The sequence below is a fragment of the Melopsittacus undulatus genome, chromosome 3, assembly GCF_012275295.1.
Source record: "Melopsittacus undulatus isolate bMelUnd1 chromosome 3, bMelUnd1.mat.Z, whole genome shotgun sequence".
Lineage (NCBI taxonomy): Eukaryota > Metazoa > Chordata > Aves > Psittaciformes > Psittaculidae > Melopsittacus > Melopsittacus undulatus.
Window position 1 is genome coordinate 14,223,780 of NC_047529.1, and position 15,132 is coordinate 14,238,911.

Genomic DNA, 15,132 nt, shown 5'->3' on the forward strand with positions numbered 1-15,132 from the left:
CATCGGCACAGAAACATCGAAACGTTCGCTGGAAACTCGGGTTCATTGTTTTGTTTCTTTTCTTATAACTCTTGCAAATGTCAATCAAGAAAGCCACACATTTTTCCACACACCAGCGTGATTTTAGAGGGGACTTAGAGGGGAAAAAGCCCCTCCATAGCCACCCTCCAATAAAAGTCTGCAGTAAGTATTAAAAGCGACCCCGATTAAAAGAGAAGAAACCAAATTTATACAGAGTTCAGAGCTATTTACAGTGACAGGCTTGAGGGGGAAAAAAATAAGCTGTCTCCCAGCAGAGAATTCAATTATTATTATTATTTTATTATTATTATTTTAAATAGTTTAAGCTACCTCAGCTGTTAAACACAATCAAAGCAGAAACAACCGACTGCTTAATTTTATTTCATATTTAATCAGAAAATTTTATCTACAATAATTGACAGACCCCTCCCCCCATCCTTCCCCCTAAAAATTATTGCAGTTTTTTCCCCAAACTGTTCTGTTCTTGTCCTTTTATTTTTTTTTGTCTTTTGTTTGTTTTTTTTCCTCCTCCTGTTGCAATATACACATTGTAACCCCCCTCCCCCCATTTCGCTTGGAGGCCTGAAACCAGCATAAAACATGGAAAAAATGGTGGGTCAAAATACTCTGGGTTTTGTTTTCTTTTTTTTTGTTTGGTTTTTCTGTTTTTGTTTTTTTTTTTCTTTAAAACTGACAAACTCACGATTGCTAGAAAAAGCTGATTGTACGCACAAGCGGGCTGGGGCGGAGGGGAGAGAAGGGCTTTTGTTTGAAGCGTGAATAACAAAAACAACTTTTCCCCGCACAAGTCCAGCGCCGATCCCCTTCCGTGCCCCGCGCCGAGACGTGATCAGTGACAGATCCAGCTGAAACTGAGATTGCTCTTCCTCCTCCTCCTCCTCCTGCCGCCACCGCAGTCCTCCAGCTGCCTTCTCCCCCTCCCCGCCTCCCCGAGAAACCTTCCTCCGGATTAAGAAGCCAGCAAAATGATTACAAAAATAAGAATCATCTGTAATTTTGGCTTGAGAAACCGACCGTCCCGCCTCGTCGCTGCGCCCACATCCAACGCTTTGTAAAATAAAAAGAGAAAACAAAAGGTGGGCAGAAAAAATAAAAAAAAAAAGGAGAGAATTTATAGGGGAAAAAAGGGGGAAAATAAAAGGGGGGGAAAAAGGAAGGAGGGAGAGGAAAAGGGGAAGAAGAAAGAAAAGAGGGGAGGAAAGGCAAAGAAAAAGAGGAAAAAAAAAGATAAGGGGAAGCCCCCCACCCCCCTTAATAAAACAACCCCCCCTTTTTGCTCCAAACACTACGAGCTGAAGAATGGCTGCGGGTTGAGATATCAAAAATCTCAGAAAAATATATAATATATATATTTATATATCTCTGTACTTCTTCTTATTTAAATTTCACATTCCTCGAAAAGCGGTTATTCAGTCAGTAGCTGCTGAAGAAGGCTCTTCTGCTGGCCCGGTGGCGGCGGCGGCCCGGCGGCGTTCTTCGGGGTGCCCAAGGAAGCCGGCGGGTTGAGGTAGGGATCTCCTACCAGATTCACTGTACACTGTACGTCGGCAAAGACCTGAACCTGTTGTACCTGCTGGGACACAAAAGAGAAGAGAGGACTTAGCGGGGCCAGGGCAGGGGCCGGCGGCGGCGGATCTGGGTACTACGTGAAGTGGAAACTCACTAGAGACTTCCTCTAGTCTGGAGCCACCCCAGAGAAGAACTCTTCTGTCTTCTTGTCCTATAAAAAGAAAACCGCTGCAACTCATTCGGCTCTGCGAGGTTCATAACGTTGCTCATCCAAAAAAAAGGAAAAAGGGAAAAAAAAGGGATTTTGGGGGAAAAAACACCCCCAAAAAGCCAGCCTGGCCTGGCATCCCCTGGGTGAAGGGGAGCTGCAGTATGGTGGCGTGCCAGTGGTCGTGCTATGACGTGGGGTGGTAGTGGTGGTGAGCGAGGTCCAGCGCGGCTGTTTGATCGAAATTAAGAGCTTTGGTGTGTCTCAGTGGCACTGCCGGCGTTTCCCTGTGGCTGAGCGGCTGGGAAGGGAGAGGCAACCCCAGGACACTGATGGATGTTGGAAGAGATGGGGATGGAACCAGATCGTCCCCAGGAGCTGGAGGCATCAGTGCTGGTGGGTGGCTGGGCACACTTTGGTGGCACTCAGAGGGATGGGCAGCATCTGGCAGTGCTGCCTGCAGGGGTGCGTGCAGCCCCTGGAGTCTCCCCCATCCAAATTCCCTCACTCCACCACTCTTTAACGTGGTGGCCTGGCTGCATCCCAGTGGCACAGGGGCCAGCAGCCACTCCGGTGATGGCCCAGCCTAGGAAAGAAACCATCCCCCTTTGCCTTCAGTCCAGAGCTGGGGTGAGGGGTGTTTAACACCAACACTCAGTTGTTTTTCCAGCTCAGCTGCGGTGTCACCGCTCTTCCACACCAGCGAGGAGGCTGAAAGCACTCACAGCAACAGTGTAAGTTTTGATGTAAAGCGAGTTGGTGAGCAGTGCTGGCATCCCCGAGGGCTGCTGTCACCCAATGCTGGTGGAACCATGGTGGCTTCAACCCGACTGGGGCCAGCCCCAGCAGAAACCAAGCCTGCTGAGCCAGCATGGCTGGCGACCCGTCAAACTCCTTGGGGTACCTGAGATGTGCTTAGCAGTTTCTTACTGACCTGCGCCCCATCTGCTTCTGTTTTCAAAAGGTCAGTGGAGGAAAGCTGGTTGCAGTAAAGGCCTGCGGGTCTCAGCGCCGGGTCATTTACCTGTCAAAAGCAAGATCCAGGCTCAGCCAGGAGGATTACTACCTGCCCTCTCAAGGTGAGTTTTAGGGGGATTTGGAGAAGGGATGCTCAGGATGGGGCAGCGCCATGGGACTGTGCTGCCAGCATCCTCCTTGCACTGTGACCTGCAGGGCTTTGGGGCATCAGTGGGGGGATACCAGTGGATCTGTTTCACCTTTCTGCCCACCTCTTGAGCCTCTGCCTGGTGCCACTGCTGGCTCCGGGGGCATCTCACCCCCAGGGACTGTGAAATGCCACCGAAACACTCGACAAGAAGGGCAAATGCCTGCAGCTCAGCCTGTACATTGTGGCCAGCTTATGGGAGGGGCCAGCCCCCTTCCTTGCTGAGCCCTTCGGCTTCTCCCCAGGGAGACTGCAAGCTGGAGCCTGCAATGTTCAGCATAAAACCAGTGGGCCAGGAATTTAATGATGCTGAGGCAAACCCCAGCAGCTAAAATAGTTGGAGGCATCTCAGTCTGGGCTGGGGAGGATCTCCCAAAAGGTCCTGTATCCAACCAGTCCTCATCCCCAGTTTTCACAGTTCCCCAAGGATGCATGACTACAAACGCACCCACTGCTAGCCCACTGCAAGGGCTGCAGGTGTGGGAGATGCTCAGCACAGCCCTACATTCCTTGAGGACACAGGGGACACACTGGTGGTCTTAGGGTCCAGCACAGTGGCAATGCCAGCAGAGACAGGCAGACCTTTGGTGTTTTTCTTTTGGACACTGGTAACCCCAGGGCCAAAGGAGTGAATGCTAAACCCCTGGGAGGTGACTGAGCATCCCAGGGGCAGGGATGACATGGAACTGACCTGCTCCGAGCACATGGAGTTCATCCCAGGCATCTGCAGCGAGTTCATCTGCATCTGTCCAGCCATGGGGTTCATGTTCTGGACATTGGTGTTTCCTCCCGCCATGGAGACAGTGATGCTCATGTTGTTGTACATGCCCTGCTGAGCAGGTGCTGGCTGGCTCTGTCCCGCTTGGCTGAACACGCTGAGGGAGAGAGAAAAAAGCATCACCCGGGTGTACTGGTGGGGAGAAGCCCCTCGAGGTGTGGGCCGAGACCCTGGGGTGGCCTGAGCTGCCACAGCAGCAGACCTGTGTTCTGTGAATGTTGAGACTGACTGTGGCACAGTGGAGCAGGCAGGAGCCCTGCTGGTCCTTGGGGGACAATGGGAGTGTCAGGAGGACATTAGAGGTGCTGCCTGCAGCAAGGCTGAGCCAGCATGGAGGCTGGAGGAAGGGAGGAGGCTGCTGTAGAGTCATCTACCCTCTGCTCCTGCTGGAGCAGGAGGCTGCTCAGTGTGACTGGGGCTGGTGGAACACCAGTGCCAAGTGAGGGATCATTACAGGGCTTCATGTTGCATTCAGGGTCAGGCAGATGCAAAGCCCCGTTTGATGTGACACTGAGTTAACTCCTTTACACGCTTTTCTGTGCCCTCCTCAACACCCAACTGATCCCAAAGCTGCTCCAGGCAGAGGGACAGCTCTCCATCACAAGGCATGAAGCATCCCAGCTCCAACAGAGCTCACATCTCATTTCACCCAGCCCAGTAAACCTCCTGCTCTGTGCTGCTGGACCAGGACAGGCTAGCTGGGTTAACTGGACAGATCCAAGGCAAAAGCAAGGCACCCCACATGAGGTTTTGTGTTTCTCCCTTTGCCCCATTTCTGGAGATCTGATGCTCAAACCTGACTCATGCAAAAAAGGCAACAAGTCTGGTGACTCTTCTGTAAGTTAAAGCTGGACACATCTTAGGAGGGTCATGCAGTGACCTGGGACTGCAGGTCTTGACTTGATTTATTGTTATGTTTTCTAAGGCCACTTTCATGAGACATAATTTAGCCACTTGTTTAATTAAAACTGAAAGACATGCTTCATGTCTTCCTCAACACAAACGCTCACTCATTTAAACACTGTGGGCTTTTGGCTGCCTCCAAGCTGAGGCAAAGACACGGGCCCAGGTTTACAGTGACTTCTGGAGTACGTCATGGTAGGAGAACATGGCCTGAGCTCAGCAAGTGTCCTCAGCCAGCTGCCCCTACAGGCACCATTGTCCCTTACAAGGGGATCATCACCTCAGTGTCAGTGTGCCACCTCCCCTGTGTGTGTGTCACCTGTGTGCTCCAGGTTATCCCCACCATGATCTTACTTGCTATTCCCCATGGCTCCTTGCTGCCAGGTTTTCATGTCAGGTGACTGGTAGCCTGGTGTCGGTGGAGCCGGCTGCATCATGGGGCTTTGCGAAGGTGGGAGCTGGGGTGACATCAGGGGGCTGCTGGGGCTGAGTGATGGAGCGAAGGCAGGTTCGCTTTGCTGGCCCATGCCTGGGGAAGGACAGACAGTGTCAGCATTGGCCAGACCCCTGCCATCAGCCCCGATTCCCTCCTCCTCCCTTGCAACTGCTGGCATCAGACCAGAAGCATCAGCCGTGACTTTCGGTCTCGGAGTCTGGTTTTCATTTTGAGCAGCTGTATCGCTCAAATGCAAATATTTCAGGGATGGAGGAGCAGGGAAACCCCCCTCAAGTGGTTTCCATCAGCAGGTGTTCTGCTTTAGCATCACACCTGGCTGGAAACTAGCCAGGGTAAGGATGAGATGATGCCAGAGGGGGTTCCTGCGGGGCTATTGCAGCCACTGAGTAGTTTTGTCTACTCACAAGCGATGCTTGAATGTGAAGATGTTCAAGACAGTGCCCATCTGCACTGGGTCATCTCTCAGGAGCTTGGTGCCCATACAAGAGGCATAAGATGCCTGCAGCTAATTTCAGCCATCCCAGCAAGGCTTTGGCTTTTTTTAGAGCACAGATATTTAAGGAAGGGAAACACAGAGGACTGCCTTGCAGTTCCATTTGCAAGGAAGAAGTGATGGAATTATTTTCCCAAACAATAGCTGCTTTTTATTGAGATTTGGCCAGAATAGGTCCCCTTGGGAGGCAGAAACCAGAGACCAGACCAGCATGCAGGCTGGGTGAGATGGCTGGATGAAGCCAGACAGCTTTCCAGTGCAACCAACATACCTGATCCTGAATACTGGAAGATGTTCTGCTGCATCTGCGGGGTCATCCCGGCGCCGAACTGCCCTCCGACGCCACCCATCATCCCCCTGTTCACCATGCTGCTGCGGTTAGCCAGCGCGGCGGCCTCGGGGTTGGATGCCAACGGCGAGAAGGGGCTGGTGGAGGTGGGAGGGTTTCCCGGGGTCGTACCGTAGTTTGGGGGGTAAGGGAACTGCTGTGGGGGTGCCTGGGGCAAGCGAGCAGCTCCGATCTGTACCGGGAGCCCGGCGGAGGGTGGGAGGTTGTTCCCGAAGCTTTGCTGTCTCATCAGGATGGCTCGCTGCTGCATGAGCTGCCGCTGCCGGTGCTGCTGGCTGTAGAGCTCCCGCTGCCGCTGGGCCAGCATCTGGGCGTTGAGGGGAGGCTGTGGACAAGGAAGGGGGATGCCCTGGTTATCACCCTCCAGTTGTGGCAGGCAGCTCAAAACACCCCCAGCCGTGGGTGCTCCCCTTCACCGCCTCTCGGTGCCTGTCTTCCTTTAGCAAGGAAAGCTGGAAAAGCCCCAGAATGCTCTGAACTGGCTCATTCGCAGGGCAGAGCACGTTGGAGGTGTTAGAGATCAGCCTCTGCACGTGTCAAGTGGCAACACTCTAGGGGTGGTAGCATTGCCTCAGCCAGGAAAACAGGCTCTCAGTCACCTGGCTGCCACCAACCTCCCCCCTCTGGTGCAGGATCCCCCTGTGCCCTCCCTCCCTCACCGAGATGCTCCCACGCACCAGAGCCTGGAATCCCTCACTTCAACTCTTTTGGTTGTGAGACCTTAAACCCCCCCCCACCATTCCAGGAGCTTCTCCATCACTATGGGCTCATTCCCCCTATGGCTGAGCCAAATGTGTTGGAATTGATCATCTTAAGAAGCCTGACATCAGCAGCTGAAATCGGAGATACAATGGGAACCACTCGGACCCCTTCCCTACCACTAATGTTCCCCACAGCACATTAGGGATGCCACACCACTTCCCCAGAGGCAGAGTCTTCTCCAAGAAATGGAATAAAGTCACCAGAACTTGTTTGTGCTTTTCAACTCATACCCAGCAGCTGGTTTATCCACTTTATTAGAAGCCAAACAAGAACTTTAGGACCTGGGGATTTGCAGGATCTTCAAGAAGATTCACCAGAGATTCTGCTATTTAAAGGATGGCACCTATTTCCTAAAGATCCTTCTCAATGAAACACATTAGCACATCCTTCCCTAAGCATTAATGAAGTATTTATACCATAGGCAGGTGGAGGAGCTGGAATAAGGGTGAAGAAGATAAACCCAACCCACAGCAGCTTGTTTTGTAGCCACCTCTCTGCATGCAGAATTTCTCTCCCCCATTAACAGAGAGGAGAGAGCCAGGCTGTGCTAACAGGGTGGGCACAGGATTAACACCCATTTTTTTCCCAGCTGGAGGACCATCCCCATCCGGCTTACCTGGGGTGTGATCTGCTGCTGCATCCCTGCCCGCATGTTGATGCCCACTGGGGAATTGGCTGCAAACTGGTTGAGGATTGCCTGCCGGTTTTGATGGATCAGCTGGAGGGGAGAAAGAAAACCCAGGGACATCTTCAGAACTCCAGTGCAGGAGCTTCCCACCTATCCAACCCCCTTCAACTGGGCTGCATGGGCTGCAGGCAGGACCGAGGGTCCCTCCATCCCCCTGCCGCAGCCCTGGGATGTGGAGAGGGGAACAATTACCTGCTGCTGCCCCTGCAGCCGCTGCTGCAGCTGAAGTCGCAGCTGGTTGGGGGCCGTCGGGGGTCTGTTGAGCGTCTGCCGGGGCTGCATGGCCATGTTGGTGGGGAAGGCGCCGCGGGGCGGTGGTACCTGCACCGGCATGGGTCCGAAGGATGGCTTCTGCCTCACCATGCCAGGGAAGGCGCCGGGGAGGTTGGTGGTGGGAGAGGCGGAGGAGTAAGGCTGGGGGTACATGCCGGGTTTCTGCTCCATCATGAGTGGTGGGGTGGCTTGTTGGGGCTGGAACCGCTCTGTCAGGGCCTCCAGCCCACCGCCCTGGTGAAGGCAAAGGGGAAGAAAACATCATTTTGGAGCTCCATCAGACACTGAACTCTCCTGAGAGAGCCCAGAGGGGATGAGGATGTGTCCAGCATGGGGCAGATAGCTTGTAAGGATGCTGCTGCCTGGAACCCTCATCTGCTACACCAGGCCCCAGCCAAAGTGAGTACAAGTGCTGCATCAAGGAGAGCATTAAACACCTGCTCCCTGGGGCCTAGCAAACCTTGGAGGGATGGAAATCATTCATTTCATCTTCTCTGGGAGCCAAAACCAAAGCCAGGCTTTTTGAAAGGGTTCAGGGCTCATCCCCCTGTGCTGGTGGGGGGCAGCAGGGTAGCAGTAGGTGATGCTGCCTTCCTCTGCCTTCCTGCAGGGTCTGCTAGCACTGAGCTGTTCATCTGGGCTCCAAACAGCAGCAGATCTGGTTGGACAGACCCTAAGGCTTGGAGGATTGACCTCAATCACAGAACAGTTTGGGCTGGAAGGGACCTTAAAGCTCATCCAGTTCCAAGCCCCTGCCATGGGCAGGGACAACTTCCATTAGACCAGGTTGCTCAGAGCCCCACCACAGCTTCTCTGGGCACCCTGTGCCAGGGCCTCAGCACCCTCACAGGGAACAACTTCTGCCTAAGAGCTCATCTCAATCTCCCCTCTGTCAGGTTAAAGCCATTCCCCCTTGTCCTGTCCCTACAGGCCCTTGTCAAAAGCCCCTCTCCAGATTTCTTGTTGACCCTTCAGGCACTGGAAGCTGCTCTAAGGTCTCCCTGGAGCCTTCTCTTCTCCAGGTTGAACCAGCCGAGCTCTCTCAGCCTGTCTCCATAGCAGAGGTGCTGCAGCCCTCAGACCATATTGGTGGCCATGGGAAATAGTTTGTGCTCTCTCTCCTTTCCTGTTCTTTTTGTGCAGTTGGAGGCAGAGGGTTCCACCTGCCCCAAGGGTACCTCAGACACAGCCATGTCAAAGGGTGGGAGCCATGAACCCCCAGGACTGAGAGCACTCACAGGAAGCATGGCTTTACTCCTGCCCTGTTCACGGACACCCCTCGCTAGTATCTCATGGGAGACAGGACCTTTTGGTCTGTGGTACAGCCATTCCTACACAAATGATCCATTTTACAGCCAAGGGACAATTTCCACACCAGCAGATATTCTGCACTGCTCTAGCTTGGCTCAGGCACAGAAATGTGCTGTTTGAGCTATGAACCCATGGAGAAGTAACAACTTGGAGCCAGAAGCCTGAAGAGAAAGCTGTGTTAAGAGAAACCACACACAGCACATCCCCAAATCCCATTGCCTTTAGTATTTAGGTAGATGGTGCCCATCAAAGCACTAACGTTTGAAGGCAGGGATGAGGCTATGTGAATGGTGATGAGGAAAAATCTGTTGCTTAGGATCAATTAGATAGAGCTTATACAGTTCAAGGACTGGATACTAGGACATAAACCAGCACCATGCAATGGTCAGAAATGACAGAATTGTTGAAATGAGGATTTTTTACTCTTTTTTTCCAAACTACCCAGTTTCCAGCTGCCTCTTGGTTAAAGTGGGTGTGGATCAACCCATGGATCCCACTATGGTAGCACAGAGAAGACGGTGGGTTTGGTGAAGTCAGGCGATGTGAACCCCTACCTGCCAAGAACACAGTCTGGAGGGGAACTACCAACATGTTTTCTTCCCAAAGATGCCTTTATGCTGACATGTTGTTTCTCTAAAGATGTATTTCAAGCAAATATTTCATAGAACTATTCAAAATATTTCTGAGGTTCAGCCGAAGCCATGGAAAAAGCCCAAGATTCCCATTAATGAAATGATCCCTGGATGGGAGAAAAGTTGGGTCAGGGTCCAAACGTGAGATAATCCCCCTGAGCTGGGTGTTCCTTGGCAAGGGAAGCACCAGATCGGTGTGGGGATATGTGGCAGCATCAGGTGCCACCAAAGGGCACCTCAGTCCAGTGGTCCGATGCTGCTGGAGCCTGTCTGGTGCAGGAATGGGTTGCTGGAGAGCTGTGTCAGCTGAGGCTGCAAAACCCTTGTGAAAACACTGAGCTGTTGCAGCTGCATCTTTGGCAAAAGCATCTCTGATCCGAGGCTGAACTCCCTACCCCTAACTCTCACAAATAAAAAAGGGCAGGTGGTGATTTTGGAGGCACAGCCTCGAGAAGAGGGATGGGGGAAATACCCCACTAAGGCATCAATTCACTGACAGGTCCCCCAGATCGCCAATGAAAAGATAAACCCTCGCAACAGTGCAGCACAGGGCATCCCAGTGGGGTTACAGGAGATTTGCCACCTCTGGGATGACATGATGCAGGATCAGGCCCAGAGCAGTTGGATGGATTTGCTCTGAGAAGCTTCTGTCTTAGGACACCCCATTTATCAACGAGCTTTCGATTCTGTTCCTTGTTTTGGAAAAAGCATGCGTGCGGGTGCTGTGGGGCACGGAAAAAGAAACCACTCAAAGACAAATCCCAAGCGATCCATCTCATTTTCCATGTCCCTTATGAGCTCCCCTGCAGCCAGCTTCCTCCCCCTGCCATGCCCTGTTATTTATGAAACCCTGGACCCTTCCAAGGCATCTTCCTCAATGGGGGTATGTGCAAAGAGGGAGCCTCCACTGGAGCTCAGCTGCAGGAACCGGGGCCCCAGCACTGTCCAAGTAAAAGCAAACCTCATTTTTGTATTTTCCCTGCGGTTCATCCCAAGACAGAAGGGCAGCTGCACTGTAAGCCAATCTTGATAGTAAGGGCTGCACGGTTTCATACCAGCGAGGCCATTAGATATATTATTAGGCAGCACAACCCAGGCTCAGGAATCCCAGGCTGTGGGATTCCAGCTGGAAGGCTCCTCTGTGCCCTAATCCCCCTGGTAAGGTGGGGAAGCGGGACAGCCTGCCAGCTCTCCCTGTTACATGAGCCACCCGGGGCTGAAACTGCTCGGCCGCCTCTGCCAGGCTGCTGGTTCTCATGGGGGATGGAGTCTGAAAAGCAGAGAAGTGAGATATTGTATTTCATGGGGCTACTTTCCAGCTTTTCTGGCGTGGGGGGAGAGAACAGCGTGGTGTTAAGTATCATCTCTGAATCTGATGCACTCGTGTGTTCCCACTCACATCTGGCCTTACCAGATGTTGGAAATCCTCCTCCACGCTCATGTCAAGCCCCAGCATCTGGCCCCGTATATGACCTCCAGGAGGTCCCATGAGAGGCTCTCTCTTTACCTGGACCAGTTTGTCGATCCCCAGAGCTCGATCCAGCTCAGCCAGCTCCGTCTCGTCCTTGCCGCTGAGGAAGGAGACGAGCTGCTCGAGCAGGGCTTTCTCATCATTGCGCCCCTCCGGTGTGGTGGGAGGACACAGGAGCTCATCCAGCTGCGAGGTGATGCACTGGCTGCAGAGAGAAGTCAGAGGAGGCACATTAAGGTTTATGAAGCAGGGAGGTGGTTGAGCTGGGAGATGCTTGAGCGACACAAGCCCCTGCAGCCATGGGGACTCACTCACACCCTGCTGCACCATGCAAACCCTATGGGATGCAGCCCCGTCCCCTGGCTCTGACACCAGCTGAGCCCACTGAAGATCAAGCCCCGTGTCAAAACCTGCTTGTAGGGATGAACCTCTCCACAAAACAGTGGTTTGGGCAGTGTTTGGTGAGGTTTGGGATGAGAAGTTTGGTCCCTTTGCAGGCTTCGCTCCCACAGGCATTTTGGGCAGGACAGCAGGAGGCAGAGCAAAACTTTTGCCGGCACGAAAGCAGGGAGGCTTGGATGGAGCTGGAGCAGCTGGAAGCAAAGCAGCTGAAGGCAAAGGGGAACCTTTGGGCTGCAAAAATACAATTTCAGCAAAGCTCGCTCAATATTCTTTGGGAATAAGATTAATATGTAATGAGAGACATTCCAATGATGTGACTAATTGGAGTCAATCGGATTTGCCGGGTCTGTCAGGATGAAGAGCCGTGGCACATCACGCTCGCAGAGAGGCACCAAGGCGAGGGCTCGAACATGCCAGCAGTTCCCAAGCAGCAGACATGTTTATCCTTTTAGCTCCAGATGAGGACCAGATGTACAGTAAGGAACTGAAGCCAATCTGACCAAGACCGCTGCAGCCAACACACGCAGCCTAATCCAGGGAAAAGAAAACTCAGCATTGGGACTTCTTAAATTGCAGAGCACGAGCAGAGAGGGAAATGGGGAGACAGAGGTGAAAAGCAGGGCTAGGTTCACTCCATAGCCAAGGTCCCTGGTACTTGCTGCTTTTATCAAACCCAGTTTTCCAGTGCCAAGGCCGAAGGACAAAGTTTGCTGCACAGACATCATTCTTGATGAGGAAGGCAGGGACAGGCTTCTGCTCCACGTTAACAGGCAGCTAGAGATAAAGTTCAGGTTGGCACCATGTCTTCAGCCCATGCTGCATTACTGCATGGATGGCAAAAAGTTGGTTTATAAAGAGACTGTGATGATAATACCTTTATGTAATAAATAAATCTTCTGCACGTCCTGCTTTACAGCCCAATAGAGCATTCAGAGCTGTCTTCACTCCTCCTCTCCTCCAGCTCCATGGGATGGTGGGGTTCAGATGAGGCTCCAGGCAGGTGATAGGCGAGCAGAGGAGATCCTGGACCCTGTGTATCATGTCCTCAGTCCTACTGGCTTGGTGTTGCAGAGGTTTTCTATTCACGACAGCTCTTCAGGCTTTCTTTAAGGTGAAAACTCTGATTCTGCACGCGGCGAGGAGGAGAAATTCATCTGCTTGCAGAGATGGTGTCAGATGTTGCTTGAGGTCCTGTAAAGTATCTCCCTGGCATGGCCTTCAAGTGCTGTTCCAAAAGGCTGCAGCTCTCCAGCCCTGCACAGATGGCCTGGAAACCTCAGGCATCTCAGATGGCACAGCATGAGGCAACTGAATCGGGCCCTGGGTGGCATGTTTGACCTTGGGGGATTAGTGGAATGTGTGAAAGAATGGTGACCTGGACTTGTTTTAAGGAGCTTTGGGTCTGGTCCAAGGTGTCCCTCTTCCCAAGAAGAAACAGCAGCACTTATGCTTGGGACACAAGAGAAAGGATGTTGTAGTTGTCCCACTTGGTCAAGAGGCAAAGGCATGTGAGGATTTGGGAAACAGGAGAATTTGAAAAGGAAGCTCCCATTACCCAGGACACACCATATCGAGAAATCCGGGTACCACTGGCTCCTTAAACAAGGCCAGGACCTTAGCCCACCTCCAGCTAATATAAAGCTCCCAGCTGGGAAACCTTTACAACCCCCAAAGCAAAAGCTCTGCTGGTTTGATATTAGCTAAACATATTTCTTGGTCCTGTAATATCTGCAGAACAAAGGCTCTGTCTGATTGCTCCAACTGTGGTCTCCACCATGTGGATGGGCAGCTGGTGAGATCATTGACATGTCCCAGGATGAGTGTGTCCTTCCGAGCTGGAGCACATTTGCAGGTCTTAAGGACCAACGTCCAGAGGCTTTTGCTAGCAGAACCTCTTCTCTTGGCTACAGTAAAAGTGGGATTTTGTAGCTGATCACCATGCTGTTAGTGGAAGTGTTTAGAGCCCACCAAGGTGCTGCCAAGGCAAGTTTCACCCATGATGCTCCATCAGACCTACAGCTACTGAAGATACTGAAGGAGCTGAGCTGGGAACCAGTTTTTCCAGTGTTGCCTTTGCCCACCACCTCTGGTAGGAACCACCATTGCCTGGAAACGCTAATTCAGGAGGAACAGAGGCTCACCAGGAGGAGCTTGACCTCTCATCTTGCTGTCATCTCGTGGCCCTGGCTCTGCTGGAGGCTCCACTGTGTGGAGAGACCAACTTTGCTGTAGGGAGCTGATGGAGCCATGGGTGGGAAAACCACACAGCATGGTTTTCCTTGCTTTCTCCCCCTTCAATGATGAGAAAATAGTACCTTGTAAAACCCTAACCAGGCTGCAATTTTGAAGTGTGGCTGAAACCACTGCTCTCCGAGGCAGCGACTCTGTGAGACTTGTTCCTTCTACATCTCACCAGGCCTAGGGCAAATGCAGCCGCTCCGTTGTTCCGACCTTGTCTTCAGCACAGGGCTCTGCCCTGAAAACCACCTGAGGTGTTTTTCCCACCTGAGGACTCACAGGATGCTGCTGCCAAACGCTTCCCTCCTTGATACTCATGCAGGTCCCAGGCCTTCCACACCAACCTGGGTCCTCGCTCAATAATCCTGCTGCAAAGGGTGAGCCAGAAGAAAATACAGCTCCCATCCAGCTGCACCGGCTTGGGAAGACAAAAGTGTCTACATGCAGCCAGACCCACTCAGTGCACGGAGCACAAGGCTGCTGAGTAAGGTAAGGTCATTTTTACCCCATAAGCAGCATTTTATGGAACATTCATAGCTTAAAACACAGATTGATGTTTCTGGCAGCTCTGCCCTTTGCCAGGTGTGCCTCACAGATCAAATAATGACACCATCGAGACTTAAAAGGAAAGTTACTCCCTTGCAGCAAGGGCTTGGGCTGATGTAAATGCTCACATAAACCAGGATTTGTTTTATCTCACAGCTTTTTCAAGCAACAAGAGGCTAAGTCTTTCCAGCAGAAGTCCAAGATCTGTTTGCAGCAGTGGAAACCACTCTGCAACTCTCTTATTGGGCTGAGTGAAGAGCTTTGAGAAGTTAATCCAAATTTAGCCCTGGGAAAAAAGATGTTTGGCTACTGTCTTGCTCAAATACAGCTCTTAAATGTACTTCTTCATGACTGGAAAACAGAGATTGTGCTCATCTGCTAGAGACTTTAATTAGTAGAGGAAATTCTGCCTCTCCAAAAAGCAGGGCTGGCTTTGGCAAGAGGATCCATGCGGAGCTCATCAGTGCTGGTTCTTAAAACAGGTTAGAGTTAGGTACCTGAAGCCCTCACCAGGCCAGGGGGAGGAGTCAACCTCTGTCTCTATCAAATCCATCTCCATGAGCACTGCTGCCAGTGCCGCAGCTTCAGAGAGAACTCTGGAGTCCCCTTGCCCAGCAGGGCTGGGACTGCTGCACTCCATCAGCACAGCCTGGCCTGCTTCTGACCTCTCATCCCAAAATATCTGACCTATGGTCTCCTCCAACCTGTTTATAACCAAAGAGTTGATACCGGAATTCGGTGACAGAGTGACATTGTACTTTGGGCAGGTGATGACCCCTTGGCTGCTCCATTGGACATGGACCCAAAAAAAAGGTGGTTAGAGGACAGGAGGGGGTTATTTGACTTTGGATTAGAGCTGTAATAATTTTAGCTGAAGCCAAGCACATGGGGACTGCAAAGAGCTG

General features: G+C 52.1%; 1 protein-coding gene across 6 annotated transcripts in view; it reads right to left on the reverse strand.

Moving 5' to 3' along the window:
- Window positions 1-300: 300 nt before the first annotated feature.
- Window positions 301-15,132, reverse strand: part of NCOA1 (nuclear receptor coactivator 1) — a 185,957-nt gene continuing 171,125 nt past the window's right edge. For 2 of the 6 annotated variants that reach the window (XM_034060485.1, XM_031046643.2), the window contains exons 15-22: window positions 11,078-11,246; window positions 7,547-7,861; window positions 7,283-7,384; window positions 5,827-6,229; window positions 4,960-5,134; window positions 3,616-3,799; window positions 2,694-2,783; window positions 1,430-1,615 (exon numbers count right to left, since the gene is read on the reverse strand). In XM_034060485.1, coding sequence (XP_033916376.1) covers window positions 1,448-1,615; window positions 2,694-2,783; window positions 3,616-3,799; window positions 4,960-5,134; window positions 5,827-6,229; window positions 7,283-7,384; window positions 7,547-7,861; window positions 11,078-11,246 — 1,606 coding nt within the window. In that variant the 3' untranslated portion in view covers window positions 1,430-1,447. Of the gene's footprint in view, window positions 1,616-1,705; window positions 1,763-2,693; window positions 2,784-3,615; window positions 3,800-4,959; window positions 5,135-5,826; window positions 6,230-7,282; window positions 7,385-7,546; window positions 7,862-11,077; window positions 11,247-15,132 lie in introns of all 6 variants that reach the window. The other 4 variants (XM_031046644.2, XM_031046645.2, XM_031046640.2 and 1 more) reach the window with 4 other exon arrangements.